Below are 18,023 nucleotides of genomic sequence, written 5' to 3'. Positions count from 1 at the left end.
GATTGTGCCATTGCATTCCAGTCTGGGTGACAAGAGTAGGAGTCCATCTCAAAAAAATAAAAAATAAAAAATGAGAGATTTTAACAGCTAAACGTATTTTTCCCTGGTTTGTTTTATAGATGTACAACTAATATACAGACTTTCTTCTCCTCTGTCCTCTACTCTTTCATTCAGGGTGAGTTGATGGTAGCTAACCTCATAACTTAGTTTTTAGGTTACAGGATACCAAAGGAAGATTGTGACTGAAAAGGAAAAAGAAGGACCATCATAAAGAGAAGACAAATGACTGATAAGACTTTGGGTATCTCCTTCCAAGGAAGATAGTGAGGGCATCTTTATTTGCAAGAGAGATAGTCACAGAACTGAGGTGAAAGCATTATGTTGTCATTCTCATTGTTTGAAAATTAATGTGGGTAAAAGGCTACGTATGGATGCTGAGCACCTGAAGCAGTGAACTGCACCAGACTATCCACTAGCAACGCAGGATCTCTCTTCTGTGATCCCCCAAGAGTTCGGAAGTCTGGAGCATTTCTTAGTTTTGCTACCATTTTCCATGCTAGATGCCATAAATGAGAGGTACTTCTGTGGGATTTGGAGAATGGAAGAGAGGCAGAGTATTATTATTTTCCCCCCGGTAGCAGTGGACAGATATATACACTTCAGCAGATATGGATGAAACTAGGGGCACAGCTATAAATAAGAGAGAGATTTAAAAGTTAATAAGATAATTCTATCAACAGCATTTAAAAACTTGAAGAAAAAGACCAGTTTCTAGGAAAATATCTTACTACATCTGGCTCAAGAAGAAATTGGAAGTCCCCCAAATCCTGTTACTGTTAATGAAATTGAAGAAGTCATGAAAAAATCTGTCAACAGACTTACGTTTTCACCTGTGAAAAACTGACTGTTATAATAATTCTCTTTCTGGAGAATTAGAAAACTGGATAAAATATATGAAACAATGGCTTTCAGACATTGGACAACAGGCAACATGTAACTATGATCTCTGAGAAAAAGAACAAATGAGGTGAGCCCTGGGATTGCCCAGTTTACAAAGACAGAGAACACCAGAAATCTGCAGAGGAATCTTTTTGAGTCTTTGGCTGAGAAGTAACCTATGTATGCATCCAGTGAAACACCATGAAGCCAGATAAAGGACAACTAGAATGTAGTAAACTAAACAATTTCTGGAGCTCACACAGGGCTGTGAGTAGTTTGTGTTACTACTGGCCAGAAGGATCATTCTTTGTTAGTAAGCCCTGAAAGGTTGAAACTAACCCCCAAGTAAATTTTTTTTTTTTTTTTGAGCCAGAGTCTCACTCTGTCGTCCAAGTTGGAGTGCAGTGGCATGATCTTGGCTCACTGCAACCTCTGCCTCTGGGTTCAAGCGAGTCTCCTGCCTCAACCTCCCCGGTAGCTGGGATTACAGGTGTGCACAACCTTGCCAGGCTAATTTTGTATTTTCAGTAGAGACAGGGTTTCACCATGTTGGCCAGGCTGGTCTCGAACTCCTGACCTAGTGATCCACCTGCCTCAGCCTCCAAAAGTGCTCGGATTACAGGTGTGAGCCACCACGCCCGGCAACCCCAAGCAATTTTAACCACATACCACAATAATGTCAACATTCTAAAGAAATACCACAGTATCAACACCTAATGATGTAAAATTTATGGAGTCTGGCAAACAAGAAAATAATTACCAGATATGTAAAGAGGTAGAAAAATATAACCAATAACCAAAAGGAAAATCAATCAGTATAAATAGATCTAAAAACTATAGGAAGATGGAATTAGCAGACAAGAACCTTAAGACCGCTAACACAAATATTATAAATATTCTTAAGAATGTGAAAGGCAGCCAGAGATTACATGCCTGTAATCTCAGCACTTTGGGAGGTCAAGGTGGGAGGATTGCTTGAGCCCAGGAGTTTGAGACCAGTCTGGGCAACATAATGAGACTCCATTTCTACCAAAAAATTTTAAATTAGCTGGGCACAGTAACCTGTGCCTGCAGTCCCAGCTACTTGGGAGACTGAGTGGGGAGGATCACTTGAGCCCAGGAGGTTGAGGCTGTAGTGAGCCCTGAACACACCACTACACCCCAGCCTGGGTGACAGAGTGAGCCCTTGTGTCAAAAAGAAAAAAAAATATATATATATATGTATATAAATAAAATATATATTTTTATGTATATAAAATTTTTATGTATATAAATATATATTTTATATATATAGAAGAAAACATAAACATAATAAGGAGAGAAACACAATACAAAAATATAAATGGAACTTCTGGAGATTAAAAATATAATATCTGATACAAAAAAATAGACTGGGTGGGATTAACTGTGAACTTGAAGATACAGCAATATAAACTATCCAAAATGCAGCACAGAGAGGAAAAGGAAAATGAATCAAACCTCAACAACTGGCCGGGCACAGCGGCTCATGCCTATAATCTCAGCAATTTGGGAGGCCAAGGTGGGCGGGTCGCTTGAACCCAGGAATTTGAGACCAGCCTGGACAATATAGGAGAACTTGTCTCTTATTTTTTTTAAAGAAAAAAAAATTTTAAACATAAAAAAATAAAACAATAAAAATAAAAACAAATCTTAACAACCTGCAGGACAATAGCAAGCAGTCCAACATACATGTCCATAAGATGGACAGGAAAAATACTTTAACAGGCCCAGTGTGGTGGCTCATACCTGCAATCCCAGCACTATGGGAGGCAGAGGCAGGTGGATCACCTGAGGTCAGGAGTTCAAGACCAGCCTGACCAACACAGAGAAACCCCTTCTCTGCTAAAAATACAAAACTAGCTAGGCGTGGTGGCACATGCCTGTAATTCCAGCTACTTGGGAGGCTGAAGCAGGAGAATCGCTTGAACCTGGGAGGCGGAGGTTGCAGTCAGCTGAGATCATGCCATTGCATTCCGGCCTGAGCAACAAGAGTGAAACTCCGTCACCAAAAAAAAAAAAAAAAAAAAAAAGGCATAGGCTTAAATGAAAGTTATCAAACTCAGATGTTTGTTGCCAAGAAGCCTCCACTCTCTCCACAGTGCTGCTCAGGTGTCCTTACATCATGGCAGCTGGCTTTAGTGACCCAACAGAGACAGCAAGAAGAAAGGTGCAATGCCTTGTATGACCTCACTTGGAAAGTGACACACTGTCACATCTGCCATATTCTATTTGTTAGAAAGGTCACTAAATCCAAATTTCTCTCTAATGGGGAGAAATTAAGCTCTATATCTTGAAGAAGATACTTGGAAGAGTATCAAGGAATTTGTGGATATATTTTTAAACCACCATCTGGCCACAAATTATTTGTAATTTTCTACACAATATATATTCACTCCTTTCCTAAGGGTTCCAAAAGTCTCTTCTTATTTCAGTATCCGTTCAAAATCCAGAGTCACAGCATATAAACCAGGTCCAGAGGCAGACAATGCTTTTCAGGTGTATTTCCTTAAAGACAGCTTCTCTCAATCTGAACACCTGTGAACTGGAGCTAAATTATCTTCCCCAACATACACAGACACCCACACACACCACACAATGGTGGGATGGGCATACGATAAACACTATAAACACTCCTGTGCAAAAAGGGGAAAAATAGGACTGGTCCATAGTGGTTCTGAGACCCAGCTAGGCAAAGTTTGGAGATTCTTTTATTAGGATTCATTCCTACTCATCCCCATGACTCTTGGTCCCTACCTTGGAGCTCTTGGTTCTGCTAAGTCATCCTTCCTTTTCCATGAGAGATAACTCATGTTTTTCAGCTGTGGAGTTTTCTGTCTGATTACAGCAGGTGGAATTTTGGGAATTCAAAAGTCTCTTCATTCATGTAGTCTTTGTCCCTTTCATTCCAAGCTGTTTCTGCCAATATGGTTCTAAAATGTTGTGGGTCTTCTGTGAATCTTTCTGTGGTTCATTCCATAAGTCTAAGATAGCAGCCACAAACCTCTCTGCAATAAGGCCTTCTCAATATTGGGCTTCGGCTGAGGTGCAGTGCTCTTCAGCTTTTGAAAAGCGCCACTGTTTAACAGAGAGTATCTAGAAAGCATACCCTTAAAATCTTTAGAGGGCCTTTTGTCTTACTGAATGGTACTCTGAGGCTCTAACTTGGATCATTGTGACAAAGAATTTTACTTTGTCTTTAGACTATGTTTTCCCTGTAGTGCCCTAGATGTGATCTTTGCTCAGAATTCACTTCTTGGCCAGGCACGGTGGCTCATGCCTATAACCCCAGAGCCTCAGGAGGCCAAGGCAGGAGGATTGCTTCAGTCCAGGAGTTTGAGGCTACAGTGAGTTATGATCATTCCACTGCACTCCAGCCTGGACCTCAGAGCGACGCCCTGTCTCTAAAAAAACAAAAACAGAAACAAAACCCCAAAAACCGAATCTATCTCTTACATTTAACCAGTTAGAGAGGCTGAAAATTTTCAAACCCCTCATATTCTGGTTCCTTCATGTCCTTCATGTTGAATAGTTCTTGACTTATCTCTCTCCTCTTGCATTTTACTATGAACAATAAGAAGAAACCAGGAGACGCTTTCAACAGGTTGCCTGGAAATCTTTTCGCTAGATCATGCAGTTCATTTGGTACAATTTTACTTTCTACATTACCCCAGGTGGCAGTGTTGCTACACTTTTTGCTGCTCTATCATAATGACCCTTTTCCTCCAATTGACAGCAAGATTTTCCTCACTTTCCTCCTTTGTGCTCTCACTTACAATCTCCTCAAGGGCCCTGAGGCTTCTTCAAGTTGTTCAGACTTTTCACTAACACTTTCCTCCAAGGCTCCCCAATTCCAAAGCCATTTTCACATTTTAGGTTTTTGTTATGGCAGTGCCCCCACTTCTAGGTAACAAAATCTGTATTAGTTACTTATCACAGTGTAACAAATTACCTGAAAACTTAGCAGCTTTAAAAGACAGGCATTGATTATCTCACTCTTTTTTTTTTTTTAGACAAAGTTTTGCTTTGTCACCCAGGCTGGAGTGCAGTGGTGTGATCCCGGCTCACCGCAACCTCTGCCTCCTGGGTTCAAATGATTCTCCTGCCTCAGCCTCCTGAGTAGCTGGGATTACAGGCATGCGCCATGATGCCTTGCTAATTTTTTTTTTGTATTTTTAGTAGAAACGGGGTTTCACCATGTTGGTCAGGCTTGTCTCGAACTCCTGATCTCAAGTGATCTACCCACCTGGGCCTCCCAAAGTGCTGGGATTACAGGTGTGAGCCACCACACACGGCCTCTACTTCTTTAAAAAAATTTTTTTTTAGAGATGGGGTCTAGCTATGTTGTCCAGGTTGGAGTGCAGTGGCTATTCACAGGCATGATCATAGTGCACTGTAGCTTCAAACTCCTGGGCTCAGTTGATCCTCCCACTTCAACCTCCCAAGTGGCTGGACTATAGGCTTGTGCCATCAAGCCTGGCTAAGCTCTACTTCTTGAAGGGAGGAGTATCAGAGAATTTGTGAACATATGAACTTGTGAATCACTGTGAGTTTTCTTGGAGCATTTGACCAAAGAGAATTAAAGGAAAAAGAAGTTATTTGCAGGTTTGATTATATGATTAAAAATAATTTATCTAGACTCAGGACAAGGCCAGTCAACCAGAGTAGTCATGATACAGAAACAGTTTGACTTTTTGAAATTTATTTATTTTTATTTTTATTTTTGAGACGGAGTCTCTCTCTGTTGCCCAGGCTGGAGCGCAATGGTGCAATCTCAGCTCACTGCAACCTCTACCCCCTGGGTTCAAGCGAGTCTGCTGCCTCAGTTTCCTGAGTAGCTGGGATTACAGGTGCGCACCACCACGCCTGGCTAATTTTTGTATTTGTAGTAGAGACAGGGTTTCACCAGGTTGACCAGGCTGGTCTTGAATTCCAGACCTCAAGTGATCCGCCTACCTCGGCCTCCTAAAGTGCTGGGATTACAGGCATGAGACACCGTGGCTAGCCTGACTGAAATTTAGAAGAAAGTTTGGAAATAAAACAAATTCAAGTCAGATTGTTGCAATTTTTGTATGTATCTCTCCCTTTTAACTTAAAATTACATTTGAAATTTGCACAGTGTACCATCATGTCAAATGCTCAAAACTAACAATGATATCAGTATAACATGGATATGTCTCTTTCCATGCTGTTTTGGCTACTGACTCTAGAAAACGTTATATACTTGATATTAGATCTTCCTCTTTTGATCTGAGAGACCAAAATAGATGCCCCTTTATCAAGTAAGATAGACCCAAAGGTTAAGGGAAGTAACTTATTTATGGGTCCAAGGTTCAAGCTGGCATAGCAAATTGCTAAATTCCTATGGCTAAGGTCCCTAACAATAGGAGCTATGAACTCTGATTTAAAACCCAGACAACAGTCTGATTAGACAGAGGACCAGCCTTACAAATATTCTTTTCTCAGAAGCTATTGCAGACCTTAAGCCAGTTTCAGACAGCTTATAGAGGCTATGCACAAATTGCCTTTGTGTCCTATAGTTCACCTTTTGATGTGCAGCCAATTCCACCTCATTTTAATGCCAAAACCTTACCCCAAAGTAAACATGATATGTATGTTACATACATGTTTACTCATTGCACATACACTCAGTTCCCCTCATAAATATGTATAGCTTTTCCCCAAATCTGCTGAATATGTATGACACCAACTCTGTGAAGCATAAAACCCAACCTGTCCTTCCCCTCCTTGAAGAAAGAGCAGGCCGGGTGAGGTGGCTCACACCTGTAATCCCAGCCCTTTGGGAGGCTGAGGTGGGTGGATTGCTTGAGCACAGAAGTTCAAGACCAGACTGGGTAACATGGTGAAACCCTGTCTCTACAAAAAATACAAAAATTAGCTAAGTGTGGTGGTATGTGCCTGTGGTCCCAGCTGCTTGGGAGGCTGTGATGGGAGGATGGCTTGAGCCCAGGAATTCAAGGCTGCAGTTAGCTGTGATCACACCACTGCACTCCAGCCTGGGCAACAGAATGAAATACTGTCTCAAAAAAAGGAAGAAGAAGAAGAAGAACAAGAAGAAGGAGAAGGAGAAGGAGAAGAAGAAGAAAGAGCTCCATTGGACCAGGTTGTTGGAAGAAGAAGAAGAAGAAGGAGAAGGAGAAGGAGAAGGAGAAGAAGAAGCAGCTCCATTGGCCCAGGTTGGAGACTTTCTCTTCCCAGCTGCAAACTGGTATCACCAATATAGCTCTCCTTTCTATTATCTAGCCATCCTGGTGATCTTCTGGATGACACACTCAAGCCTCATATCCATTTTTTTTCATCCAACATGTTCATCCCCTGTACCTCCACACTAAAGATAAAACACCTATGGGTGTCATTTGAGGGAAGAGTCCCTCGTCCATCCCCAGATGAGTATTGTCCCTAAACTCCAACATCAACTACTAGTCCAAGGAGCAGAAATTCTCTTCTGTCTCTCCTGAATAAAGACTTTTATCAGGATATAATTATCCATTTACACCTATCATTTCTAAAACACAGATATGACTATGTCTCTCTTCTGCTTAAAAATGGGAACTTAAATGCCCCTCTCCCTGCAATGCCTGATACAAAGCCAATGGACAGCCTTCAGGAAATTTGTGAATTCCTGATATTTTATCATAGGTGTATTAGTTTGGAGAACCAGGCTATGGCTGTCAATGGATCCCCAAAGCAATGTCATCAGTCTCCAGGAAAAAGGCCTGACTCAATAAAGGTAAGAGATTCATCACGATTTGGCTCCACCCTCTCTCACCCTCCACTCTCTCCTTCATATCTTTGTTGTTTCTTTGTTGGTTTGTTTAAGGGGGGATTACAGGCATGTGCCATTGCTCCCAGCTAATTTTTGTATTTTTAGTAGAGATGGGGTTTCACCATATTGGCCAGGCTAGTCTTGAACTCCTGGCCTCATGTGATCCGCCCTCCCCAGCCTCCCTCCCTTCCATATCTAATGTTGTAGCTACAACTTGTCTTTTCTATGCTATCTGTACATTCATACTTCCTTGCTTTTACTTCTGCCTTTCTCTTTGCCTAGAATACCCTTCCCCTCTCCGAGTTTGTTTGTTTGTTTGTTTGTTTGTTTGTTTGTTTTTTTGACACAGAGTCTCATCCTCTCACCCAGGCTGGAGTGCAGTGGAGCGATCTCAGCTCACTACAACCTCCGCCTCCCGTCCTCAAGTGATTCTCCTGCCTCAGCCTCCCGAGTAGCTATAGAATATCCTTTCCCTTTCTTTTCCAGGAAAAGTACTATGCATGCCTTGGAACTCAGATCAAATGTTGTATCCTGGTAGAATCAATGATCTAAGCTCCAATACACTTTATATATGTCTGGCATAGTTCTAATTAGTTCTTCACCCATCTGATTAACCCCGAACTAAAATGATCTCAGAGTAAGAATGGATCTTATTTAATTCATATCTCCAAGGCCTAGCACAGATTGTACTAGGCACAACTGGTTGTTGGGCAGGAGGATAGGTGTCAGCATGGACCATTGCCCAACAGAACAGGAACACATCTCCCTCTGAGCATGCCTCCTCAGACCCTCTACTCACCCAGAACCATTACTGCTCAGCCTGATTCTTCTGCTCTCTGGGCTCTGTAGTGAGCTTTGTATTTTCAGATTTTACTGGCCAGTAACTCAAAACTAATTTTGGAGACCAACATTGCCAATTTAAAATGTTTCCAAGAAAAGATGTTTTTTAAAACCTATCACTGGCTGGGCGCAGTGGCTCACGCCTGTAATCCCAACACTTTGGGAGGCTGAGGCAGGTGGATCACCTGAGGTCAGGAGTTTGAGACTAGCCTGGCCAACAAGGCGAAACCCCATCCCTACTCAAAATACAAAAATGAGCTGGGTGTGGTGGTACATGCCTGTAATCCCAGCTACTCGGGAGGCTGAGGCAGGAGAATTGTTTGAACCTGGGAGGCAGAGGTTGCAGTGAGCCAAGAGCAAGACTCCGTCTAAAAAACAAACAAACAAACACCTACTTTCTCCATAGTTTTATAAAAGTCACTTTAATACCTCAAAAATAAGAAGGGCATTGTCTCAACCTAGAGGACAGTCCTTTGAATTAAATGTATTTAGCATTTCAAAAGCTTACCACATTGACCTCATTTTTTCATTCAATGGTGAAAAGTTTGTCCTAGTTTATCAGTTCTAAAATGTTTGGAAGCCATTGATTTAGACTTTTGCTTCTGCAAGGCAGCTCCTGCATTCTTCCTGACTCAGGAATTAGTTTCAGGTCTCTTGACAGCAATGAAGTCCTGTACAATGTCTCCCCACAGTTTCTTTTTGTGGATATGGAGAGAAGTACCTAAAAACAAGAGACCAACTAATGCATCTTGAACAGTCTGTGCTAGTCACTTGACTTTGGATGAGGGGCAAATCTCAGTTGACAAACTCAGCTCAAAAATAAACTACTCTGGATAAGAAGTATCTTATACAGCTTTGCAGCACCCCATGACTTAAGAACTAAAAGATGCTAGTTTATGGGAAGAATGAATGAATGAATGAATGATGAATAAGTGGGTGGATGGATGGATGGATGGATGGATGGATAAGTAGATGGATGAAATTTGAGTCCTGAATATCCAGAGAATCCCTGTGGAACAGGCTCAGTTAAGTTAGAAGTGGTATGTTGCAAATTAAATGAGTCTTTTCCAGCCTCAGCTTTTCACAACTACTTCCTGGGGCACAGCGCCTTCTAGTGGAAATCCAGATGTGCTGCCTCCTCCCTAGACGGCCCTAAACATGGGCCCTTTGATGACCCCCTCCCAGATCACCATCTCCTAACTTTGAAAACCTCAATGACACCCCGATTGATGAGGCTCAGTAGATTTAGGCAGGTCCCTTCTAGTAACCCAAGTACTCATAAAGATGAACAATGAAGGATTCCATTAGAGCTTTAGGCTGGAGCAGCACTTCTCAAACTTTCCTATGCAGATGAATCACTTGGAGAGGACTTTGTTAAAAATGAAGACTTTCACTGGGTAATTCTGAGTTGTGGATCAAGATTCTGAATTTTGAACAAGACTTCCAGGACCAGAGCCTGCTGGTCCAGTGGCATATGGCTGCTACTGCAACTGCTCAACACTGTGCCCCTGTGGGGGCTGGCAGCTCCCAGATATACAAGGTATAACCAGGAAGTATAACCAGGAAACCATGGGGTTGATGGTTTAAGCAGACAATCTGAAGCTTCTAAATTACTGTTGTCCCTTGTAGGTTTGCCCTTTGAAGTCTACACACTCCTACCAAAAAAAAAAAATTGTTTTTCTTTTGCTGGAATGTTACTTATAAAACATTTCTGGCATTGTCATTGACATTTTTGCATCTTAAAAGACTCAGTGGTGACATTTTTCTCTTTGAAGGTGGCTTTAAAAGCAGTCAAAAGTTATTTCAAAATAGAATGTGATTATAAATATTGAGGTGGATGTACTCATATGGCTTATAAATTAGCCCTGAAAATAGTCTCCAAATAAGAATTCCAAAAATATTTTGGGCAGCTGTTTGGAGAAAGTGGAATGCCTGATTTGAAACACAATACTCATTTGGATGTTTATGTTCCAGGGTGCTCATTTTTAAGGAGTTGATTTCATTATGTTATATTCCCATCTACTGTATTATTTAAGTAAAACTTCAGTAGGCCTTAGTAAGTGCCAGGCACTATTGCTTTACAAATATTCATTCATTTAATCGTCATAACAATCCTTTTACAAATGAGAAATCATTTTACAGTCATTTTACAAATGAGGAAACTGAGGCATGGAGACATGTTGATCCCCCAGGGTCACCCAGTTAGTAAGTGGATGAGTTGGGATTCAAATCTTAAGCAGCCTACTTTCGGGGGCTACAGGCTTCATTTCTAAGCTATGCTAGCTCCCCCAACAGAGACGAAGTCTCACTATACTGTCTAGTCTGGTCTTGAACTCCTGCGCTCAAGCAATCCTTCCACCTCACCCTCCCAAAGTGCTGGGATGACAGGCGTGAGCCACCGTGCCCAATTTATGCTACCCCTTAATTAGAGTTAGGACTAGTCTGGTACTGTCAACTACTGTACCTCAGGGTCTCTCAGATGGAAGGGAAAAAAAGTTAAAGTGACTTAGAGGTTGGAAACCTGCAGAAATTCACAAATCCAACCAAGATGGGAACAACTGGAGCTGGAATGTGTGAACAGGGTGCTCTTATACTGCCTACCTCTTTCCTGGCACTGAGACCTAGAGAAGAGTTCCAACCTCAAGCTGGAAGTGACAAGAGGAAAGATTACATTCCCAGAATCAGAAATCATAAAACAATTGTAAAAGCAAGAGACCAACAGGAAGGGGGTGCTGACCGATTGCTCAGAGAGAGTGTCCCAGGGCAGCAGGGTCTTGATGAGGTCATTCCAGGTCATTCCAGGGCCTCCAGCTCTTGGCTTTGCTAGCCCAGACACTCCATTTTGTCGGTGTACCTAGAGATAAGTAGGCATAAGGGAAATTAATTATGCTAACCAGACTCTTAAGAGTCTAAACCAAAACACCCACAGTTAGGAGAACAGTGCCAATAAGCTTGTTCAAAGCAATGCTTTTTCCTGTAGGGAAGTCATTATCAAAGTCTGTTTTGTAAGGAAAATTGACTGACCTCAAAAGACGATGTTATGAAATGTTGAGAGCCGGATGTGCCCATCTTCTGGACTACTGTGTAGCTGCCAAAAAGGCCATTAGTCCGCAGTGCAGGAGAGCACCCTCCCCTCGAGTCACTCTTCCTGCAACTAGGTCGCAATACAACATTTTCAGTTCAGCTTTCTTCAGCATTCCCGACCTCAGACATGGATGGCTAGCAGGTTATCTCAGATGGTGAATTTTTGTGATTTTTGTTTTATTAGTTGACTCTTTTTTTTTTTTTTTTTTTTTTTTTTTTTTTTTTTTTGAGACAGGTTCTTATTCTGTTGCCCAGGCTGGAGTTCAGTGGCATGATCATGGCTCACTGCAATCTCCACCTCCCAGGCTCAAGTAATCCTCCCACCTCAGCCTTCTGAGTAGCTCGGACTACAGGTACACACCGCCACACCTGGCTCATTTTTGAATTGTTTGTAGAGACAGGGTCTCACCATGTTGTCAAGGCTGCTCTCAAACTCCAGAGCTCAAGCAATCCTCCCACCTTGGCCTCCCAAACTGCTGGGATTACAGGCATGAACCACCATGCCTAGCCTCTTGGTTGACACTTTTTCCTTGTAGTACTCTTAGAGAGTGGCTACTCCTGACTTTCTCCTCAGTATGTGGGAGCAGCTCATTGCCTACCGAAGCACCTGCAGCAGGGCAGTGGGGGCAGGTCTTCAGGGGAAAAGCCAGAGCCTTTCCTGGCATCCCACCTTGACACCTTATTCCAGTTCACAGATTGAAATCTGTCAAGGCAGTTATTTGGTGGGGGGCTGGAGGAATATAAGCCACCACCTTCCTGTTGGCCAGTTCTTTTTTTGTTGTTGACAATGTTGATTTTCTAGACATATAACTCTTGAATCAGTCATGCAAAGCTTGGCAAGTTCTCAGGCTCACCTTTCCCCGTTCTATTTTGCACAGAACACTCTCGTGGTCTGAGCCATCCTGTTGTGCGTCATTAAACCCACCAAATGTAGGGAACTGGGAGACTGGAGACCTGAGAAGATTACAGCCCCCCAGCAGTGCCTTGCCTTTTTATTATTATTATTATTATTATTATTATTATTATTATTATTATTGAGACAGGGTCTTGTTCTGTTGCCCAGGCTGGAATGCAGTGGTGTGATCTCAGCTCACTGCAACCTCTGCCTCTTGGGTTCAAGCAAGCCTCCCACCTCAGCCTCCCAGGTAGCTGGGACTACAGGCACACGCCACCATGCCCTAATTTTTGTATTTTGGGTAGAGACAGGGTTTCGCCATGTTGCCCAGGTTGGTCTCGAACTCCTGAGCTCAAGAGATCCACCTGCCTCGGCCTCCCAAAGTGCTAGGATTACAGGCGCGAGGCCAGTGCCTTGCTTTTAAGTGCTGTTCAGTCATTCTTTACTGATTGATTGTGGGTAGAGGGGGCGCAACCCCATTGCAATGTCTATCTCTCCCAGGAATGATCTTGGATTTGCCTTGCCACCCTCAGGATAGCTGAGAGGAGCTGGAGAGGCTCATTCCTCAGTCCCCTCTCATCCCCTCCTTGACAGTGACATAGCTGCCACTAGCTGCCTGAAAGTCAAATCCAAAACTCAGTTCCATTTTGCCTAATGCCAAATGACAGACCTGAATTTGTTGAGTTTGGGTTTTTTAGGTCCACATAAAACAAGCAAAGAAAATGTGCTTAAACTTGAGGTAGATTACGGGAAAACCCTCCAGGAGAAAACCTCCTTTCACCTAGGAGACTGTGGAGATGGAGGCCACAAACCTCTCATTAGCACCCCTCACAGTGGCTACAGGAACCAGCACCTCTAGTGCAGTCATATTTTTCACTTTCATGGGATCTGAAGCAAGCATGGTTCAGCGTATGGTCTAATCTGCATTCTTCTAACCCTTAATTAATGCTTGCACATTGTTCCTGTCACCCGTTTGTCCCCAAAGTATTGAGGTTTTAGCTAGTGTGAGGTTATTTTAGAGGACCCAACATATGATTTGATCATTGACAAGGGTAAAATAAAGAGTACCACACAGAAGCTACACAAAAAGAAAATAATCACATATTGGGGAAGGTGGGGGATGACTGATTCACTAGCAGATGAAAAATTAAAAACAGAAAGGAAAGCCCCAGAGTGTCCATGGAACTTTTTGTGCACACTTAATTGTCCATTATAATTTCAGCTCTGGCCTTATGACAAGTAGCAGCTTTTAGAGTTAGCTTCCCAGAAGAACGTGGCTTTCCCAGTCTAAAAAGACGCCCTTGCCGTGCCATTGTTTCTACAATGCCGTGACTCGGATTCGAACCGAGGTTGCTGCGGCCACAACGCAGAGTACTAACCACTATACGATCACGGCGAGCTACTGGGACGCCACGACGAGCAGGTGACCCAGTGTTGCCCTTCTCGTCTAGATGGCGGCCATTCCAGCTTTCCTAAGTTTCCATTATCTACCGGTTCCTCTGGCACCCACATTCACCTGCAACAGCAGCCGGGAACGCTGTGGGCTCCCTAGCCCGAAGTCTCCTCTTGGCTGTACACACGGACCGCAAAAGAAGGGATATGAAAGCGCTTTGCAACCAAAGGATTCCTGTGAGTCCGGGCCTGCAATGGTGTGAAGCCCCTGGGGAACGCCGGAATGCTGACCCGAAGTCTCTCTGATGCTCACCATGCCCTGGCTATCATGCTAACTGAACGACTTTAGCTGGGACTGGAGCTGTCTCTTAAATTTCACAACAAGGAAAATCAGTTCTGACCCACCACCACAAAACTTCCTTGAGGCGCGGGATAAGAGGAACCCCGAGAGCAGCCTCCACGGTGGAGAAACCGGGGTGTCTCGTCCGCAGGCAAGTGTGGACCAGAATCGGGCGAGCAGAGATTAATGCGCCTGCGTGCCCTCAGATGGCTGCGAGGGTGGAGATAGGCGAGAATAAACAGTGACAAATCAATGACATTGCAAGGGGGCGGGGCTTTCAACAGAGAAGAGTTCAGGCGACAAGTCGAGGCCCCGTGTCCCCAGTAGCTCGCCGTGATCGTATAGTGGTTAGTACTCTGCGTTGTGGCCGCAGCAACCTCGGTTCGAATCCGAGTCACGGCATTGTGAGGACAATGGCACGGCAAGGGGGCCACGTTTTATTGTACCAATCCGTTTTTTAATCCTGAGTTCACAACATTGTGGAAAATGGACCCCGATCTCCTTGTGACATTTGAGAGCGACGTTTATGCTGGCTCTGGCTAAGTTGGACTTTGGAAAGCTATAGGCTTCCGGGTCCTCTGAGCCCGGGCGCGTTCTTGGAGACAAAGCACAGAGCACTCGCCAGTCTAAAGAGTGTTATAGACGTATGTATAAATTTCCACGGAAGCCCTGGTAGCAGATTCCTAATGATAGGAAAAGAAGGCTTAGCAAAGGAAGTGAGGATCAAAGTAGCTCTTAAAGGCACAATGAGAATTTGTCAGGCAGCCAGGATAAAGGGAGTCTTGAAAAGGAAAAATCTTTTTTTTTCTTTTCTTTTCTTTTTTCTTTTTTGAGATGGAACCTTGCTCTGTCACCCAGGCTGGAGTGCAGTGGCTCGATCTTGGCTCACTGCAACCTCCGCCTCCTGGGTTCAAGCGATTCTCCTGCTTCAGCTTCCCGAGTAGCTGGGACTACAGGCATCCGCCACTATGCCCAGCTAATTTTTTTGTATTTTTAGTAAAGACGGGGTTTCACCAAAAAGTAAAGGTCTTAATTCCTCTTTATAAGTCTTCTGTCTTCTTTGTAAGTCCCCACCCCAACAACGCCCAAAGGCTCTAGCCTGACAGGTAGTAGGCGCTTCTCAAGGACGTGTAGAGTGAATGAGTGCAATTGAGGAATGGGCAACGACCCTGAAGGAGGGCCAAGAGATGAGCTGGAAGAGGCAGACAAAGTTTCTGCCGTCCAGGGGTGAGGGTGAGGAGGGCCGGAATGAAAATATTTACATCGTGTTTAGCAAGATCCCTCCAGCGGCTCTGCACAGGGAAGATTGATGGGAGCGGGTGACACCGGAGAGGCAGATGGTCTGTCTGGAATTCGCTTGTTAAATACCAATGGTACGTTCTGAGTTTAGCAAATAGCCAGTGCCTGCTGTGTACTCGGCCGGTTCTAGGCGCCGTGGGGGCGAGAGCACTGGTGGACAATAATTAAAACAGGACTTAGTCCCTGCTGCCGCCCCGGGACACAGCCTAGGTGGGCACCTGGCATATCGGGGGCATTGAGGAAGGAGGAGTCAGGGCGGTCAGGGAAGTATGAGAGGCTGGAAGAAGTGGGTGTTGGGAAGATGGGGAGATGCGTTTGTTGATTTTTTTTCTATGTGGAACCCGGTTCTAGGGCGTCCACAATCTCCACAGAGGCGGCATTGGGTCACCGCTGGAGGATGCAGGAGGGAGGACCCGTGAGGAGCGCCCCCTGCAGGCCCGGAACCCTCCACGGGTGGCGGCAAGGGTCTCCGTGGCATACGAAATGGGCATCCCCCAAGGCGAGTCTGAGTTTCGCCCAGCCCCATTCCTGGATGCTCGCGCGGTCTCCCCTAAACTTCCACTGCGCTCACAGGGAGCCCAGGTCATCATCACCACCGCCCGTGGCTAATGGGCCAAAACAGAGGAAGAAAAGCAACTGGCGGAGTACAACGCGCCTGCGCGTTATCAGACTCAGCGACAGGCTGGAACTCCGCCCCAGAAGTAGGACATTTCATGACGCGCAAACTGGGAAGGCCTACGACTGTTGAAGAGGGTAATCGGAAGCGGAAACCTACGGGTCCCCGGTAGCTCGCCGTGATCGTATAGTGGTTAGTACTCTGCGTTGTGGCCGCAGCAACCTCGGTTCGAATCCGAGTCACGGCATTGTGGGAACAATGGCACGGCAAGGGGCTCGGCGTTTTTTTCCACTTGTTTGTAACATTTTATATAAATGGTAATTCACTTGAACCAATGTTTCTCTCTCCTTTGAAAATTGAGCCACTCCGAGGATCGCCGTCTTCAGTAACTCTCATATAATCCTCTGATGCAGCTTCAGACCAAGCAGTTATAATCCATTTCTTACCAAATATCGTTCTCTGAATCTTTCCACACCAGCAAAACAGCTCCCCCATGACCTTGTGATTTTTTTCTTTTCATGTACATTTTTTATTGAGTCATTGATTTTTATTTTTATTTATTTATTTATTTTTGAGACAGAATCTCTCCTGTTGCCCAGGCTGGAGTGCAGTGGCGCGATCTTGGTTCACTGCAGCCTCCGCCTCCCGGGTTCAAGCGATTATCCTGCCTCAGCCTCCCAAGTAGCTGGGACTACAGGCGTGCACCACCACTCCTGGATAATTTTTGTTTTTTTTGGTTTTTTAATTTAAAAAAAAATTGTTTTCGAGACGGAATCTCTGGGCATTTATTTTTAAATACCGAATACATGCACAAAAGTCTACTAAAAAGTACAGTTCTTTTTCATTTTTCACCCTATCCACCAATTATTTTCAGTTTCCACTATAACTTTCCACAACAGTCCTTGTATGAACACATATTTATATATGCATATATGTATGTGAATGTATTCCTCCTTGCTTTGTGCATAAAAACAATGTGCTCTCGCTTGCCTGCTCTTTTTTTTTTTCTTTTTTTTTTTTCCTGAGGTGATGGAATGTGAACAGAACATGAGGTGATAGGTTTGTATTGGTAGGCAATCTCCCTTTACTGGGAAGAGTTCACATACCCTGAGGGGTGTGAATCTCTACCTATTTCTGGTCCTGTTCCTCTTTTTCCCCCCCGGCCCTGACTCCAGGCTGGGGAGATAGGGAAACAGTTTGTGTTGGTAAGATAGGGGAAAGGGACTCTTTACTATACCCAATATAAACCTTTGGATGGGAGCCTGGGCTCTGTTAGGAAGTAGCCCTATTTTGATTTCAGGTGGGAAGGGCAGGGAAGCATCTTGAATTTGGAGTAAGATAGAGGAACTTGACTTGGCAGGCCATTTGGAGACTCTCTACTCCCATGTCCCCCTTCCGTTATTATCAGGATCCAACTTTAAGTCACAAACCACTACAGTTAGAAAACTCAAAATTCAAGCTCATTGAAGGACTGGATCTTAACATATGTTTGTGTTCCAAGCACACAGTCTCTCCATAAATATTTGAACAGTGGTTTCTTATGGAGTCCATAATGAGTGAAATGGCCAGGTTTGCTTTTTTTTAGAGACAAGGTCTTGCTCTGTCACCCAGGCTGGTGTGTAGTGGAGCAATCTTGGCTTACTGCAGCCTCGAACTGGCCTCAAGCAATTCTTCTACCTCGACCTCCCAAAGTGCTAGGATTATAGGTGAGAGTTGCTGCATTTTAAATTGTGTCCTTTCAACACAGAATCATGTTATTTTCATATCAAATAGAAATAGTCTGTATTTCCACTAAAAAGAAAAGTGTGTGCTC

General features: G+C 43.9%; 2 protein-coding genes and 3 non-coding genes across 7 annotated transcripts in view; 3 read left to right on the top strand and 2 right to left on the bottom strand.

Moving 5' to 3' along the window:
- SLC28A2 (solute carrier family 28 member 2) overlaps nt 1–14,556 on the bottom strand; it is an 81,085-nt gene extending 66,529 nt beyond the window's left edge. Inside the window, exons 1-2 of the mRNA XM_073012140.1 lie at nt 11,609–14,556; nt 11,322–11,438 (exon numbers count right to left, since the gene is read on the bottom strand). The gene's annotated coding sequence lies outside the window, so the exon portion shown is untranslated. The remainder of the gene's footprint in view (nt 1–11,321; nt 11,439–11,608) is intronic.
- On the bottom strand, nt 13,888–13,959 carry TRNAH-GUG (transfer RNA histidin (anticodon GUG)). Its single transcript has one exon. It is a non-coding gene; the product is annotated as a tRNA-His (tRNA).
- Nucleotides 14,557–14,625: 69 nt separating the features above from the next.
- Nucleotides 14,626–14,697, top strand: TRNAH-GUG (transfer RNA histidin (anticodon GUG)). The gene has a single exon. It is a non-coding gene; the product is annotated as a tRNA-His (tRNA).
- Nucleotides 14,698–15,942: 1,245 nt separating this feature from the next.
- Nucleotides 15,943–18,023, top strand: part of SHF (Src homology 2 domain containing F) — a 30,891-nt gene continuing 28,810 nt past the window's right edge. Inside the window, exon 1 of one of the 3 annotated variants that reach the window (XM_073012138.1) lies at nt 15,943–16,295. In XM_073012138.1, the coding sequence (XP_072868239.1) occupies nt 15,992–16,295 (304 nt within the window). In that variant the 5' untranslated portion in view covers nt 15,943–15,991. The remainder of the gene's footprint in view (nt 16,296–18,023) is intronic. The other 2 variants (XM_073012137.1, XM_073012136.1) reach the window with 2 other exon arrangements.
- On the top strand, nt 16,386–16,457 carry TRNAH-GUG (transfer RNA histidin (anticodon GUG)). Its single transcript has one exon. It is a non-coding gene; the product is annotated as a tRNA-His (tRNA).

This window comes from Chlorocebus sabaeus, chromosome 26 (genome assembly GCF_047675955.1).
Source record: "Chlorocebus sabaeus isolate Y175 chromosome 26, mChlSab1.0.hap1, whole genome shotgun sequence".
Lineage (NCBI taxonomy): Eukaryota > Metazoa > Chordata > Mammalia > Primates > Cercopithecidae > Chlorocebus > Chlorocebus sabaeus.
The sequence above is the reverse complement of the archived record's forward strand: the minus strand, read 5'-3'. Positions and strand labels throughout refer to the sequence as shown.